The sequence below is a fragment of the Glycine soja genome, chromosome 11 (genome assembly GCF_004193775.1).
Source record: "Glycine soja cultivar W05 chromosome 11, ASM419377v2, whole genome shotgun sequence".
Classification (NCBI taxonomy): Eukaryota; Viridiplantae; Streptophyta; class Magnoliopsida; order Fabales; family Fabaceae; genus Glycine; species Glycine soja.
In genome coordinates this window covers 37,646,338-37,663,967 of record NC_041012.1, presented here as the reverse complement: position 1 = coordinate 37,663,967, position 17,630 = coordinate 37,646,338, and the positions used below count along the sequence as shown (strand labels likewise).

Below are 17,630 nucleotides of genomic sequence, written 5' to 3'. Positions count from 1 at the left end.
CCTCCACAATCAACATATAGGAGATTATTGACTATTAGCATGCTTGGTTTACAAGCACTTGAACCAACTTTGAGTCCTAATACATAACGTAATTAACGCACTCCCTTACATCATATGATTGGATATTGACAATGATTACTTTATTTCAAAAAAGCAATCCCCCGAAGATGTATAAATACACTACTGAATCTGCATTAACACAATCAAAATAATAAAGACAAAGGCAACTAGGGAGAAGGCAGAGAAAGAAATAGGAAAGGAAGCCAAAGAATTCTACACAAAAATGGTTGAACAAAAAAATCAGGTCATCCCTCTTCTTACTCCTTACAGGATGGGGAACTTAAATCTTTCACACAGGTACTTTCTCTTGGTGTTTAATTTTTCTTCTTCATCAACAAATTATTAGTTTTAGTTTTTATGAGTAAGAGCGAGAGATCCAACCCCCAATCTTTCTCCTCTTTCTTTATTTAATCACCTAACTAATCTTCTATTTCTATTTTTTTCCATTTAATGTATTTATAATATATAAATTTTAAAGTACATATATAAATTTTATATAATTGTGTTGCTTTTGCATTTTCAGAATCGTTTTGGCGCCACTATTTAGAGCAAGATCTTACAACAACGTTGCTCAGCCGCATGCTATTCTATATTACTCTCAAAGAGCTACCAAGGGAGGTCTTCTGATTACTGAAGCTACTACTATTTCACCCACTTCTAAATAGTACGTAATTTGCATTTAAATTAAATTAAACTACATGTCATTTTCTCACATGATGGATATATGTACGTGAGTGATATTAAATGAGAATTAAGGGTAATAAATTGGAGTCATATAACTATACATAAATTAATAATTAAGATTAAAATTATTTTAAAGTTAAGTATGATTACTTAAAATATCATATGATTTTTTTTATAAAAAAAACTTACATGATTTTTACACATTCTATTCTTGACCATTCACAATAAAATTTAATCGTTTATATTTATTCATTTTCCTCTCGACATGATAAAATTCATCTCTTTGATGATACTTCCCCTTTTGATGATGTGTATAAAGCCATCCAAACGCAGTTGGTATATGGTCAAGAGAGCAAATCGAAGCATGGAAACCCATTGTGGATGCTGTTCATGCCAAAGGTGGTATATTCTTCTGTCAGATTGTTCATACTGGAAGGGCTTACGATCCAGGTATATAACTAACTTGATGACATTTTCATGAATAACACTATTTTTTTAATTACTATTTCATTGTCATTTTTTAAGCATATATAATTTATCACATTCATTAATTATCTATGCAGATCTTAAGCCCGATGGACAAACCTTAATATCATCAACCAACAAGCCATTTACACATAATGCCACCGAACCAACGGCACTAAGGACGGCTGAAATTCCTGATATCGTCAATGAATTCAGACTTGCAGCAAGGAATGCTATTGAAGCAGGTAAATAACCATCAAATGTATATATTCAAATCACAATAGCATACATTTAATTCACATAATTACTAACTAATTATACTTAACTTTTCAAATGACTGAGTACTAATTTGAGTAGCACAAATGTAGTGAATTCAAACAAGCGTCTTCTGTAAAAATTATAAAAAAAACATAACAAAGCACAATTTAATGCATTCAATTTTTTTTTTCCATTTTAGTTTCTTAACCAATGTCATAAGGATACTAGCATTTATCTTCAAACAATGAGGACCAATGTCCATTTCATTTTTAATTTCATTCTGCAATTTTAATTATCATGAACACCTCTTTCAAAAAAGTTTTATTTTCTCACACATACATCCAAGGAACTTTTGTTTTATTAGTGGAGTTCCTTTAATTCATAAAAATGGACAAAAGAAATATGCATGTAGTCACATACATGAGTGGAGTTGCACTTTAATGTATATGATATAGGCATGATGTTAAACTGGGATTTTCGAATTAAGTTCATCAATTCCTAACCACAATTGCAATTGTAGGGTTTGATGGAGTTGAGATCCATGGGGCACATGGTTTTCTAATTGATCAATTTTTGAAAGACCAAGTTAACGACAGAACAGACAAATACGGTGGATCATTGGAGAATCGTTGTCGTTTTGCATTAGAAGTTGTTGAAGCTGTTGTTGAGGAGATAGGGGCAGATAGAGTTGGAATGAGACTTTCACCCTTTTCAGACTTCAATGAATGTAGTGACTCAAATCCTCAAGCATTAGGTCTCTACATGGCCAAATCACTTAGCAAACATGGTGTGCTTTATTGCCACATGGTTGAGCCAAGATGGGACATTTCTGGGGAGAATAAGGAAACCCTTCACACTCTTTCACCAATGAAGAAAGCTTTTGATGGAACCTTCATTGTTGCTGGGGGTTATGATAGAGAAGAAGGGAACAAGGCTGTGACCGCGGACAAGGCAAATCTTGTTGCTTATGGCCGTTTGTTTTTGGCTAATCCGGATTTGCCTAAAAGGTTTGAGGTTGATGAACCACTCAACAAGTACAATAGGGATACCTTCTACACTCCTGATCCAGTTGTGGGTTATACTGACTACCCATTTCTTGAAGGTAGTGTGCTTAAGGACCACATGAACTAGAGTCTAGAAGGGTGGATTCACTCTTATATGTTGTTCATTATTTGATGATTAAAAGTTGTTGTTTGATATTTGGATATTTGATTTTTCACTCAATAGTATAATGTAACATGATAGCATTGTTGCAGTCATAATAAGAGTTTTTTTTTTTCACATTGCTTTATTGTATTTATTGATGAATATTATAGATATTGTCTTAATGATGTATTTTGTTAAATTAATAAGAGAATGAGTTAAAAATCATTAAAAGTAATTCAATGTGAAATTGGAGACTTATATTAACATTTGTTTATATAGATATTTTTTTAATTATCGTAATTAGAGTATTTGACTTCCGGTTGAAATTCTAAGTACGAGACTAATGATATGATATCAAATCATTTCAGAAAAATTTGTTGATAAACTTATTTTTAGAGAAGAGGCGCCAATAGTACTTGTTTGATGCATTGGAATGTAAAAAATTATTAATGAGAATTATAAACATTGTGCTAGCCAGTGATATATATATATATATATATATATATATATATATATATATATATATATATATATATATATATATATATATATATTAATAAGAGAATAAATTAAAAATATCATTAAAAGCAATTCGATATCAAATTGGAGACATATATCAACATTGTTTATATAGGTTTTAAGTAATTTGATATCAAATTAATTGCTCAATGAAAAGTTTGGGAAACAAATATTTTTTGATGAAATTTGATATTTTGATTAGTGACTTTTGAGCTGAAGGTTTAAGTTAAAATGCTTTAATCAATTCAATTTCAGAAAGAAATTAGAATTTAAAAATTTTGAGTAAAAAAAATAATATGATAGAACAAAATTTACTTAATTTGGCTTGAAATAACAAAAGACTAGAATATTGCAACAATTAAAGAATTCAAAGTATATTTAAATCAAATATTTAAGGTAATTAATGCTAACAATTGTTGTTTGGAAAAATTAATGCAATGTATATATACAATAATTTTCTTTACAGTATTAAAGTAATATTATTTTTCAAGAATATATAAAATTTTCAATGACTTTATTTATATAACTGCAATGTGCAAATCAAATTCTAGTTTTTATAATATTAGTGAATATATTAACTTATAAATATAATTTTAAGATGTACTTCACTATATTATTTTGAAGCACTACATTTAATATAGACATGCTAGTAACAATTTCTTTCAATCTTATTATCTGATTGATTGGTTGAAATTATTCCTTCAAATTTCATATGAAGATACTCCAATGAAACATGTTAATATTTAAATTATTAAAATATTATGTCCCTTTATTTTTTTGTCTGATTGGTTTGTTCGATAGAAGATATAATAATTATATTATAATTTAGTGGTAAAAATGTGATTTATTCCATGGATCACTAAATAGTTAAGTAGATATACACTTATTATGTAATGATTTTTCTTCTAATTTAAAAGTGGGACTAATAAAAAATAATGATTGTCAATAAATTTTAACTAAAAAAAAATTTAAATTAAAAGTGTGTGATGAATCTAGGATGGAGACATGTACAGTCCCCCTTTCTTGAGATTTCTGATGTATATACTGTATATAGTATATATATTTTTGAAGTGATATGTGTAATTTAATGTATAATTATTTATTTATATTTTTATTATAATAATGGTTAAGGTTAGTTAGGCAAAATAGTGTAAAATTAACTAATTACGTTTGTTGCTATTTCCGTAAAGATTAAGATTATAACTATTGTAAAATTATATAAAACTAATTAACTGTGTGTTTAATTATTATTGTTACTGTAAGGGTTAGTTTAAGTTATTATATCATTGAAAAAAAAAAGTTCTAATTTTATATATAAAAATAGTAAATATTTTAAAAAATATTATTTATCAAACTTTAGACATTTAAACACTTATAAATAAAAAAAATAAAAAAATTCAGCCCTTTAATAAAATGGATGTCACTTGTGAGAAGCATTCTTCTATTTAAAAATTGCGTTTGACTTTCCTCAACTACTTACTATTTCAAAATTTAAAATCAATAATATACGTGCCTGGTTCATCTCTTTGAAAGAATAAACATTACTGGAGGAAACCGAAAAATATAAAAGCTAGTGTGCTAAAAAAAACTTTACATAAATATGTGTAACATAACATCACTAACATGTTAGCCACTCCATGTATATTCAACATGCAACAAAGTTACATAGGGGGTAGTGCCTTGCACGTAAACCGCGTAATGCTCTACCAAACTTCAAACTCACACACACATATATTTATATATATTACACAACTCATATAGACATATACTCTACCAAATAATATATTGTTTGGTAATATATATATATATAAAGTTCAAACTTCAATTCATATATATATAGAAACACTTTCACAAAACTGTTATTTTTATTATCATCACTAGAAGTTAGCTAGCTTCACAACACAAAGCATCACAAACTAGCTAGGCCTTTAACCATGTCCTCCTTCAAATCTTACGGAAAGGTTGATGAATCCGAGCAAGCAAGGCTCGAAGCTCGCCGCAAAACGGGAAAGCGAGTCACCATCATAGCCCTGTCCACCATAGTCCTCATCGGAGTTGTGTGTGCTGCTGTATTTGGAACCGTTGCTCACAACAACTCAGATAATAATGATGGTGTAAATAGTAATAGTGCACCATTTCTTTCGAATTCAGTGAAGAGTGTTTGTGACCTGACACTTTACAAGGGAGCATGCTACAGCAGCATTGGTCCTCTTGTGCACTCGGGTCAGGTTCGACCTGAGAAGTTGTTCTTGCTGTCTATTGAAGTTGCCCTAGCTGAGGCTTCAAGGGCTGTTGAGTATTTCTCTGAGAAGGGAGTTTTTAATGGCTTGATCAATGTTGATAATAAAACAATGGAAGGCTTTAAGAATTGCAAGGATCTTTTGGGTCTTGCGGTTGATCATTTGAATAGCTCTTTGGCTTCTGGGGGCAAGTCTTCATTGCTTGATGTGTTGGAGGATCTTAGAACTTGGTTGAGTGCTGCAGGTATTATTTATAGTCAATGATCTCTCTCTCTCTCTCTATATATATATATAATTTATTGAAAATGAGATGAGATCCATAAAAATTTATAATTTTCAATAAATTTTTACTAATAAAAAAATATATTCAAGTAATAAATAATATGATAATAATATTTCTCAACTTTTAATTATATGTCATCATTTTGACCCACTAGAGTGTTATTAATTTGGTTTATTTGAGATTATCTATATATAATAACTCATATCTTTAACCATTTGCCTATTTAGTTACTTACAGAAAATATTGTCTTTTTCATTTTCTATTTTTATAAATGATTAAAAATATCATGTTGTTTATTTTTTATAAAATATTTCAACAGAATATGATATATATATATATATATATATATATATATATATATATAATTTTTGTTATTTTCATTATTTCCTATATAAATGTTAAAAAAAACACGTGATATTTAATTAAAATTACTTTTAAAATAGAAGATAAAAAAATGTTTTCTCGAACCAAACAAATACTTGCAATTGCAAAGGAGATGTACATAGTGAGACAGTTTTTTTAATGTGTAAAGTCACGAATAAATATTAACCATTAGATATTTTTTTTTATAAATAATCAAAATAAAAATAAAAAAGTGATATGTACATAATATGGCATTAAATTTTAAAAATTTTAATTATTGATGTACGATTTAAATTTTCTTACTTTCACTTTTATGTAAAAATGTCTCTCCTCACTAGACAACAGATTTGCATTGATTGCTTTGAGTTTCCATCTTCTATCTCCTCTTGTCATTAGAATTTGAGCATGCAAATAATATATAAATACTCCTTTGACGATTTTTTTTTAAAATTATTTTTTTTCTAATTTTTATGAAGTATTATTTATTTTTTTATATATTTTTATTTAATTATTTTTTCTTCAAACATTAATGAAAAATAATTAAGTGAATAAAGAGATAAAAAAATTAATTTTAAAATAATAATATAAATAATTGAAAATTTAAATATAATTAATTAAATTAATTATTTCTTAAGAGAAAAAAATTAATTAAAAGAATATTATAATTAGATGAGATGGATTTCTTATTTTTCTTCATAAATTATGCCACAACTAAATTGAGCATTGTTTGAATAATTGAAGATCACTGTTTATCCGTGTGTTGAAACAGGTACTTACCAGCAAACCTGCATTGATGGCTTTGGAGAGGCAGGAGAAGCACTGAAGACCAGTGTTGTAAACAATCTAAAAAATTCTACTGAGTTCACCAGTAATAGTCTTGCCATTGTTACTTGGCTCAACAAGGCTGCAAGCACAGTGAACTTGAGGCGCTTGTTGAGTACCACTTTGCCACATCATCATCATATGGTAGAACCAAAGTGGCTTCATTCTAAAGACCGGAAGCTGATTCAAAAAGATGATAATTTGAAGAGAAAAGCTGACATTGTTGTAGCAAAAGATGGCAGCGGGAAATTTAAAACAATCACTGCTGCACTAAAACATGTCCCTGAGAAAAGTGACAAGAGGACTGTGATCTATGTGAAGAAGGGGGTTTACTATGAGAATGTGAGGGTGGAGAAGACTAAATGGAATGTCATGATCATTGGTGATGGTATGAATGCCACAATTGTATCTGGAAGCCTTAACTTTGTGGATGGCACCCCAACATTTTCAACTGCAACATTTGGTATGCAACCCTCACATTTTATCTGGAATTACTCAACCCTTTTCATTCAGTTCATATTAGACTTAAATATGTTTTTAGTTTTTGAGAATTATATATATTTTTTAAATTAGTCTCTGTTTAAATATTTTTCAATTTTAGTTTTTAAAATCTTATGTTCAATATATAGATGAATTTTATGTTGGCTGAGGAGGATTTAACTGGACCCTCTTCTTTTACTTCGGTCTATGATTGGTTAATTATAAAAAAAAAAAAAATATATATATATATATATATATATATATATATATATATATATATATAAAATTTGGCCTTTAATCGAGTCAAACGACGTTGAGTAATTCATGTAGTTGATCTTATCTAATAAATTAAAACTTTAGTTGTTTATATTTTTAAAATTAACACATGTACTTCTAGTTAGCAAGGATGAGTTAAAAATGCATTGTCTATGTGAAATACAAAGATTAAAAATGAATGAAATTTAAATAGAGAGTAGACAAAAAAAAATGCATATTTGGGAGAACCAAAGAATATCTAAACCTTTTTTTATTATAGTTAATGTTGCTTTTGATTAAACAGATTTGGATATGTGGTAACTGGGAACATCTTTAATTTGCTTCTTTTTTTTGGGTGCAATTTAGCTGTGTTTGGGAAGAATTTCATTGCTAGGGACATGGGATTTCGCAACACAGCTGGTCCACAGAAGCACCAGGCAGTGGCACTGATGACAAGTGCTGATCAAGCGGTTTACTACAGGTGCCAAATTGATGCATTTCAGGACTCTCTCTATGTGCATTCCAACCGCCAATTCTACAGAGAATGCAACATTTATGGCACAGTTGATTTCATTTTTGGTAACTCAGCAGTGGTCCTCCAAAACTGCAACATTTTCCCAAGGGTGCCTATGCAGGGCCAGCAGAATACCATAACAGCACAGGGCAAAACTGACCCCAACATGAACACTGGAATTTCAATTCAAAGTTGCAACATTGCACCCTTTGGAGACTTAAGTTCTGTGAAAACATACCTTGGAAGACCCTGGAAGAATTACTCAACTACAGTGTTTATGCAATCCACATTGGGGAGTTTCATTCACCCAAATGGATGGTTACCTTGGGTAGGAGACTCAGCACCAGATACCATATTTTATGCAGAATTTCAGAATGTTGGACCAGGTTCTTCAACAAAGAATAGAGTGAAGTGGAAGGGTTTGAAAACCATTACAAAGAAACAAGCTAGCATGTTTACTGTCAATGCTTTTCTTTCAGGGGAGAAATGGATTACAGCTTCTGGTGCCCCCTTTAAATCTTCAACGTGAGAACTTTGATACATATGTATAACACAATATATATATATATATGATGCAAATCTGTCTGTAATATTTTCTTATTTCTTATTATCTTTTGCTTTCTATTATTAAATTGAAACTATATATACTGATTGATTTAATTTGAGGCTTCTTTTGAAATCTTTGAAACTACTAGAGACATTGCTACTTACGAGTACCCATTTGATACTATGTTTGCACAATAGCACCAATCTCTGTATATCTCTATTTCTTGAGTCTCTTTTTCTTAAACGTGCGTGCAATTCTGATCACTTATTGAAAAAGGTTGTATTGAGCGATAGCAGCTTAATCATAGACTGATATTTGTCATATTGAGTACATTCAAGTATATAATACTAGTTGTTTTGAATTTGACAATAACAACTTGGTTCAATGAAACAACTGATTTCTCATGTTAATGGTAATCACATTACGTTATTAATTAACCAGATATAACAACCCAGGCATGGTTATCACTTATGAAACTTGCAAGCTAACTTGTAAACTCAAACGTTTAGGAGTTCTCAAGCATGTATCGGGTTAATTCATTAACAAACTTACTTTTTGGTAGATTGATAGCAGACTCGATAGACTCATGAGTTTGAGTGTAAATTTGTGAGTTTAAAAATTGCAACTCTCACATGCATGAGTTTGGGAACAAATGTAGTGCATATTATTACTAATTAGTTAACTAATTATATTTAATCTTTCAAATGATTGAGCACTACTTTTGAGAAGCATAAGTGTCATGAATTCGAACAATAAGGATTAAGATCCACATTTCATTTAATTTTATTCTACATTGTTTTCATCAACTGTCAATTGTCTCAAGTGTTAATAAAGAAATAGAAAATACGAAAACAAATGTTAAGCAACTATGCAGAACAACAATGGACTTGGTGCATTTTTTATTGCCTACAGTGTGTTTATTATCCATGGAACAGTTCTACCAACGCACAGATCAATTCTATGCCATGAAAATATCCATTTTATGATATTAAAAGAATGCTTAAACAAATGCAAGTAGTCTAGGGATTTTGTCAGAAAAAAAGCATAGAAAGGAGTTATAGGAAGAGAAAAGATGCTTCAGCAGCACCGGCACAAAAGAACAAGAAAATTTGTACTTTAGTCTCAAAAACACTTTGAACTGCAAAGCATAAAATAAATACACATCAGATTATGCAGCAATGTTCATCAGAAATGCCAGCTGCATTAGCAAATTATAATCACATGTTGAAATAGGCTGTATTGAGATAGCATCTTAGTCATGCATAGACTGATAATTAGTATATTCTCAAGAAGATTATGTCTACAACTTCTATAAATGATATTTGTTTTGAATTTGACAATAACAAGTTCAAGCTTGATGTGGAAATAGAATGAAATAAATCATAAGGTTTTAAAATTTAATCTTAAAACATGTAACAAACCAATGGGGTCTATAATTTTGCTGCCCCATGTTAATGCTAATCATATCACATTATTAATAAACCAGACATGACAACCTAGGTACACAACAAATAATTCAATTGCCTCTAAATAATCAACACTGGTAACTTTTTCTCAAGATACAAAGTTTTGAATTTCATCCAAACATTTAGCACATGATCCTTCCTCCTTTTTGAAAACACATCAAAATCAGAAAAATGATACAATTACATCACATCTAATTAACAAATTGTAATCAAATTTATTGTTACTCTATTATAATTAAATTCAGTTATCTAATCTAAAGTCCTTCAGAATAGGGTATATCTGTATCCGGAAGCCATGTATACCCCAAGGTAAAATTATGCACAGTAAAGTTCCTAGCTTGAGTAGCACTCAACAGATTGTAACCACTCCATTGCACCCTCTTGCTGGTATCAGAACCAGGTCCAAAGTTCTGGAACTCACCATAAAAGAGGGTGCTTAACCCATCAGTGCCATTCCACTCTAACCATCCAGCAGATTGAATTAGTTCTCCAATATATGACTGCATGAACACAGTCCTTGAATACACTTTCCACGGCCTGCCTAAGTAATTTTCAGTTGAATTCAAATCTGCAGCTAAGTCAGGTGCAGCATCAATCTTGCAATTCTGTATTGAAATTCCAGTGTTTTGATTGGGGTCAGTTCTCCCTTGTGCTGTGACAGCATTCTTCTGGTTTGGCATTGGTTTTCTGGCATAAATGTTGCAGCTCTGGAACACCACAGCAGCATTGCCAAAAATGAAATCCACAGTGCCATAAATGTCACATTCTCTATAGAATTGCCTGAGGGAGTGGACATAGAGAGTGTCTTGGTATCCTTCAAAGCTGCAACGGTAGAATGTGGAGAGGTCTGCATTGTTCCTCAAGGCCACTGCTTGGTGCTTCTGAGGACCTGCTGTGTTTCTGAATGTGACATCCACTGCTACAAATCTTTCTCCAGAGACAGCTGCATTGAACATATAAAATGTTGTATCTCATTATAAGATTCATTGATGAACCAATACTGTTCATTGATGAGTAGAAAAGAAAAAACTTTGATTAACATGATGGTGAAATTTGTTGTGTTTTTGAGTTAACGTGAACAATCTAGTGTAATTGTGTTATTTTATTAACATACTGTTAAATAAAGCTTCTGTCAGGGAGTGAATGCTCAGAAAGTCAGGATTGATTTTGTTTTGATATTGTAGCTGAGAGCAGAATTTTTTGATTGAAAGATCACCAATATAGTAGGAAAAAAGGTTTAACTTCGATTATGTTGATATAACACGATCATTTATTGCTTGTTGACTTAGTCAAACTTAAAATTGTGGCAATGCACGATTAGACAATAATATATCCTTTTACACAACTGTGGTTGATGTCGATTGAACTTTGAATATAGAACTGTCTTTGCCAACGAAAAGAGCTTGGATATGGAAGAGGGTTAACTTCTATCAATGTGTATAAATGATCCATGGTGAATAGAGAATTGATACAAATATGTACATAAAAAATCTCATATAGTAAACCCTCTCTTAAAGAAAAATCATTGGCTTAGAAATATTTGATCCAAAATTTCTCAGGTACTCAATTAGTTCTGTGAGGGTTATGAGAGATATCATTCTGTTCATTAATTAATTATTTATCCATTAAAAAGACATGTTTCTATGCTCTTTTAAACAAAACATTGTATATAAAAGAGGTTTAGCTCTTGTTTATATAAGTTGTTGTAAACCCTTGATAATTATATATGGTTCCTATCCGTAAAAAAAGAGAGCACTTTTCAAACAAAAAAAAAAGTAGGAATATAAATTTACTTACCAAAGGTTGAAGAATTGAAAGTGGTCCAACCATCTACGACACTATGATTTCCTGTCATGCAAGTCTTGTTGATGCCATCACCAATAAGCAAGATATTTTTCTTTTGAATGGGAACAGTGACATATTCCTCATAGTTTCCTTCTCTGGCATAGATAAGAAAATAGCCATCTTCTGGCCTCAAATTATCGGGTGCAGCGGCAATAGCATCTCCAATAGAGGTGAAGTTTTCTGTGCCATCAAGGCTAACAATCGCAAACTCTTTTAGAAGAACTCCTTTGTTCTCGCTTTCTTGAAGAATCCTTTCACTTCTAGTACTACAGTTGGATGATCCTGTGCAACTGTACTTTGTGTGAAGAAGCTGAGCAAAAGTAATGTTTGAATTTTATCCTTTCAGTTAACAATTTTGCATTTATAATATATAAGAAATGTTTACACCTTCAACTATTCAGAAATTATGATTGATGACTTTTAAGATATTTGTATAAAAGTCAACAAATGCTAGCATGTACAGCCATTTACACTGTCAACATGTTTGTATAGTATATTTTCTCAATATATAATCAGTATTTTGTATGATAAAAAAATCATGCATAAAGGATCCTAATTTATACGACCACATAAATTACATTTAGTTCCTGATAAATAAGGTGGTTTGACTTAATTAAAGTGCTTAATATTGAATATGTAACTGAATTCATAAATTGTATAATTATAACGAATTAAATTATTTTGTTAACAATAAATTATTGATACAAAATATTTACTGTTTTTATCTATAATCAGTAATATTTGTCAAAGAATTTAGTTGATAACTTTTTAAAATCTTACTTAAAATATCAAATCAAAAGTACAACTCAAACCATATTTTGTTGGTTATAACGGGCTAATGTGTCATGCGATGTTTCTTTTTCACGTATCCGTGATCGTTTTCCACGAAATAAAATTAATTATTGGATGCACCTGATAATCCATTTTGCTTATGTATAAACATATCACCAGCATGATTTAAAATCATACATTATCTAAGCTAAAAATACGGTTGGATCTGACATTTACCACCAATAACAAACAATCCAAAGAATTCAATACTACAAGGAACTATATAAAATGGTATGTGGTACATGAGAAGATGCTAGCTTGCCAGTTGCACGTGCATGCATTCTTTATTGGTACAACAAACAATAACCCACGTGACGTGACCATCAGGTTATTTCCTCATAGGTTAAAACCAACCAATCCTTGGATCTGGTTGACTTTTTTATTGTTTGATTATTAAACTAGGTACCGTAATGACATGAAAGAAGTGTTTTTTTATAATATTTTAAATATTTTTAAACAATATTTATTTTCTTTTTTGTTCAACATATCACTCATCTTTTTTTTATATTTTTATTATAAAAAATAATGTTGTGAATATATGATGTTAATTGAAGTAGTATTATTAAACCCGAAATTAGGACGGGACTCACAAGTTCCAATTTATTGTCTGACCCTTGAGAAATTATATCCCTGAGTTCAGCTTTCGACACAACTATGAGGCCACGTGCAATGCTATAGTAGTAGCATTTAAGCAACAGCTTTAGTTTATTGATTAATAAAATGTATGACCATGAGCAGATAAACGTAAGAAAATTATTTGGGGTGGGGGATTTGTCATTATATGACCAGTGTAAATAGAGGATTTGATCCTTGATAAAAATTTGAACTCATGCAGCTTTGTTTCTAGATATTTTGATATATATATATATATATATATATATATATACTTTTGTATAGTATAAACTAAAAGTCCAAATATTCTCACGTAATTAGTAGAGATATATCAATGGATTACGTTAAAATAACTGTTCTCCCAAAGAGTATATATATTCAATAGATGTCGGTGACACACAAAAAAACTAAATTTTAATTTGTTGTGATACTTCATAAACTATAGTTTTACAGTTAACTTTATAAATAAAGTCTTGTATCACAATTTTTTTTACATGTACATTTATATATAAACTAAAAGTCCAATTATTTGTTTTGTATAAGATATCAATGAACCGGATTATGTTATAATATATATGTTTTTCCAAAGATTATTATATATTCAATAGAGGTCAGTGACACAAAAATAGCTCAATCTTAATTTGTTGGGATACTTTTATGAACTATAATTTTGCAGTTAAGTTTATAAATAAACTCTTTATATAAACTTTTTTATATTTAAAAAGTGTGTAATTAAGTTATTTATCCAAACTACATCAAAACTTGATATCTAAATGTAAATTGTGGGCACATCACAAAAAAATTAAGATAACCAAATTAAAATAGAGGGAAACCAAGACAAAGAAAATTAACATAAATACTAAAACATAGAGATAGAAAGATAATAGTTACCTTGATGAGTTTTCTCAATGGCTGCCTGACCTTGTAGTCCTTGGTGGGAAGACCATGTTTGCGTGTCTTATGCTTCTTGAGGTTTTTCTTCAGAGCCTGCGTGAACAACCCAAGTGACACACTGTATAATTGGGTGACATTCTTGAGAGGCACAGCAATAGCATTGGCAATGTTGCTCTTGATCACCACCAACCCATCATAGCAAGTGTAGTGGTTAGTGGCCACAGCGCTGAGATACGTCTCAATCTTCTCAACCAGCTCAGTGTTATTGGAGTCGATCGACTTTAGCTCTATTGAGACCGACTCCAAGTAATCAATACTGAGCTTGTTGAGTTCGCTGCAGTCCTCCAACGCTGCGATTTCTGCGGTGTTGAGGGAAGAGGATGACTTGTGTTTTGTGAGGAAGTTTTTGAAGACCTTGACTAGTTTCTTGGCTTGTTTAAGGCTTTGTTTGATGGAGAATTTGCCTAGGTTGTAGGGGTCGGAAGGAGAGGAACGGATGGAGGAGAGAATGGAGCGGCATAGTTTAGGGTATAGTGTGGACTTGCATGCTGAAGAGGGTGATGAAGGTGGTGGAGGCGGAGGGGGAGAAGGGGCACGTGCTGGAGGTGGTGTTGGAGAAGGAGGAGGAGGAGGAGGGGAATGTGTTGAAGATGGTGGTGATGGAGTAGGAGGTGGAGGGGCATGTTTTGGAGATGATGGAGAAGGAGGAGGTGGAGGGACATGTGTTTGAGATGGTGGTGGTGAAAAAGGAGGAGGAGGAGCATGTTTTGGAGATGGTGGTGGTGGAGAAGAAGGAGGAGGAGGAGGAGGAGGAGGAGGAGGAGCATGTTTTGGAGATGGTGGTGGTGGAGAAGAAGAAGGAGGAGGAGGAGGAGCATGTTTTGGAGATGGTGGTGGTGGAGAGGAAGGAGGAAGAGGAGGAGGAGCATGTTTTGGAGAAGGTGGTGGTGAAGAAGGAGGAGGAGGTGAGTGTTTTGAAGAGGGTGGTGTAGAAGTAGAAGGAGGAGGTGTATCTTTTGGAGATGGTGGAGGATGAGGAGAATGTGTTGGAGATGGTGATGGAGCCTGAGCTAATAGTGATGGTACAACGAGGGAGAACAAAAGGAGGAATAGAAAGGACACTGGTGGGGTTGACATGTTGAAGACTTACACAAATGAGGCTTGAGGGGTTTTGGTTATTCGAGGATGTGATGTGTTGTTGGAATATGCATGGTGTGGTGGAGTTGGAATAATATGGGGATTTATAGGCACATTGGGATGAAGTTAAGAGGAAGCATAAACGGGTGTGAGGAAATAATTGAGGAAGCTAGAGAATGAGAAGGGTATTATAGGTGGTGGGGGTGTCGGTTTGAGCATGCAAAAAGGGCGAGAATTAATGCATGGTAGACGGTGGGAACGTGGCTTTGATTTTAATCAAATCTATCTAAGGAAGTACCTATATGCATGGCATTGGAGGATTTTGATGATTGGTTTTTAATTTGGAATAGATTAATATAAGTACTGTTTTGTTCATACTTGTCGATGACTTGAATTTTTGTTGTAGTTTTGTGGTCAAACCACCTTTCTGGAGATACTTAAAAATGAGTAATAATCTGTAATAAGAAACAGTAAAGTAATTTTTACAGGAGAGAGAAAGAAAAGAGAAGATAATTAGTATATCAAATAGTATTATGTAACATACTTAACGGATAATCGTATTTTTTAAATATTGCAATTGATGTTCAATTTTAGTTCATATAAAAAAATACTCTTACTATTTTTATATATAAAACTTAATTACTTAATTCATTAAAATTAAAAAAAATGGTTAATTTAATTGATAGTAATAAATTTATTTTAAATTTATAATTTTTTCTAAAACTATCATTAATACTTATCTTTTCTAATAGTTTGTTCATATATTATTTTTCTTATTTGAATGAGAAATATTTCTAATCTAAAAATAATTAATATAAATAATATTATAAATTAAGTCTTATATAAATAACAAACACTGTTTGAATCTTATAAATAAAACCAGAAAAAATATGTTATAAGAGATCAACCTCTCTAATTAATGTGGAAGAGATATATTAAAAAAAAGTAACAACTAGTGAAGAAAAATATTATATATATATATATATATATATATATATATATATATATATATATAATATTTGATTTGACACGAGGATTGGAGGGATCAATCTATTGGTGTTTTCTTGTTATTTGTATACGTCAGTCTTCTTCGTTATAAGAATGATGATTGTTTGTTAGAGGAGAAATTATCAGTAACTATTAATTATTAATTTATTTATTTATTAACAAAATGGACTATTACATGTATGATCGCCAACCATGATTACTATTTTATATATAATTCAGTTTTTTTTTACCTAGAAATTTGTTTGTATAGTTACGAAATCTTTAAGCATGTATTACCATTATATATGTAATTTCATAATATTTTGAAATATATTTGTTATTTCTGTACGTGAATGGCACAATTTTGGAGGAGATCGGCATAACACTGAATTTTTCTGTTTGTTTAGGTAGAAAAGGAAAAAAAATGATTTAGAAAAGAAAGAAAATCATGAAAATTTAGATCTTTTTGTTTTTTTAAAGGCAAAAGGTGTAAATTTGTATTAATAGAGAAAATATGGGAATCAACAACCAAAGTAATGTACAAGGTGTACAGAAGATCCCTATAGTAAAAGAGGGTTATTCCTTACAAAAAGATGTAAAAAAAAAATAGCCATATAGTAAAATTTAGATTTTTTTGTTGTTTGGAATACTTCACTAAAAGGAAGAAAAAAAACAAAACATGCATGTGAATCCCATTTTGAAAGATGTTTTCCTTCAGAGATTAGAAAGAAAAAGGTTATCTTTTATGCAAGAGAGACAATCACTCTTATCTGTATTTCATCCGACAATAAGGTAACTATATTATTTTTATTTATTTATTTCTAACAAAATAAATCTTTTTTTATTTAGATAAATTTTGTTACCAAATAAATCTTATTTTTATTTATTTATTTTGTAACCAAATTATATCACTTTCCACTCTTTTTCTTTCTTTTTATTTTTTCCTTAAATCAAACATAAAACTTGAGAAGATAGAAAGTTTACTGCTTGATTCAAGTGACAAGGAAAGAAATCACATTTGTACTAAATTTACATGGCTATTTTCATCCAAATATTAAATAAATAAAATATTTTTGGAAGCTAGCTAGGTAAAAAACATTCTATCTATTGCTACTTAATATAATTTTTGTGGTAGATATATTGGATGAAATTAATTTTATAATTTTTTTCTTTCAAAAAATATATTTTTTAAAAGTAGCATTTTCTTGATGATTTTGATGTA

General features: G+C 30.6%; 3 protein-coding genes across 3 annotated transcripts; 2 read left to right on the top strand and 1 right to left on the bottom strand.

Annotated features, from left to right (window-relative positions):
* Positions 1–195: 195 nt before the first annotated feature.
* Positions 196–2,752, top strand: LOC114377247 (putative 12-oxophytodienoate reductase 11). Its single transcript, XM_028335679.1, has 5 exons — positions 196–357; positions 584–724; positions 1,064–1,194; positions 1,308–1,454; positions 1,988–2,752. Exons 1-5 carry the CDS (start codon positions 284–286, stop codon positions 2,596–2,598), a joined length of 1,104 nt encoding a protein of 367 aa, XP_028191480.1. The 5' UTR covers positions 196–283; the 3' UTR covers positions 2,599–2,752.
* A 2,237-nt stretch (positions 2,753–4,989) lies between these two features.
* LOC114375795 (putative pectinesterase/pectinesterase inhibitor 24) lies at positions 4,990–8,749 on the top strand. Its single transcript, XM_028333656.1, has 3 exons — positions 4,990–5,616; positions 6,788–7,303; positions 7,942–8,749. The coding sequence occupies exons 1-3, from the start codon at positions 5,067–5,069 to the stop codon at positions 8,616–8,618; spliced, it is 1,743 nt and encodes a 580-aa protein (XP_028189457.1). The 5' UTR covers positions 4,990–5,066; the 3' UTR covers positions 8,619–8,749.
* Positions 8,750–10,063: 1,314 nt separating this feature from the next.
* LOC114375212 (probable pectinesterase/pectinesterase inhibitor 47) lies at positions 10,064–15,591 on the bottom strand. The gene is made up of 3 exons (XM_028332982.1): positions 14,282–15,591; positions 11,900–12,257; positions 10,064–11,045 (listed from the first exon to the last, which is right to left on the bottom strand). Exons 1-3 carry the CDS (start codon positions 15,419–15,421, stop codon positions 10,357–10,359), a joined length of 2,187 nt encoding a protein of 728 aa, XP_028188783.1. The 5' UTR covers positions 15,422–15,591; the 3' UTR covers positions 10,064–10,356.
* Between the last annotated feature and the right edge of the window lie 2,039 nt (positions 15,592–17,630).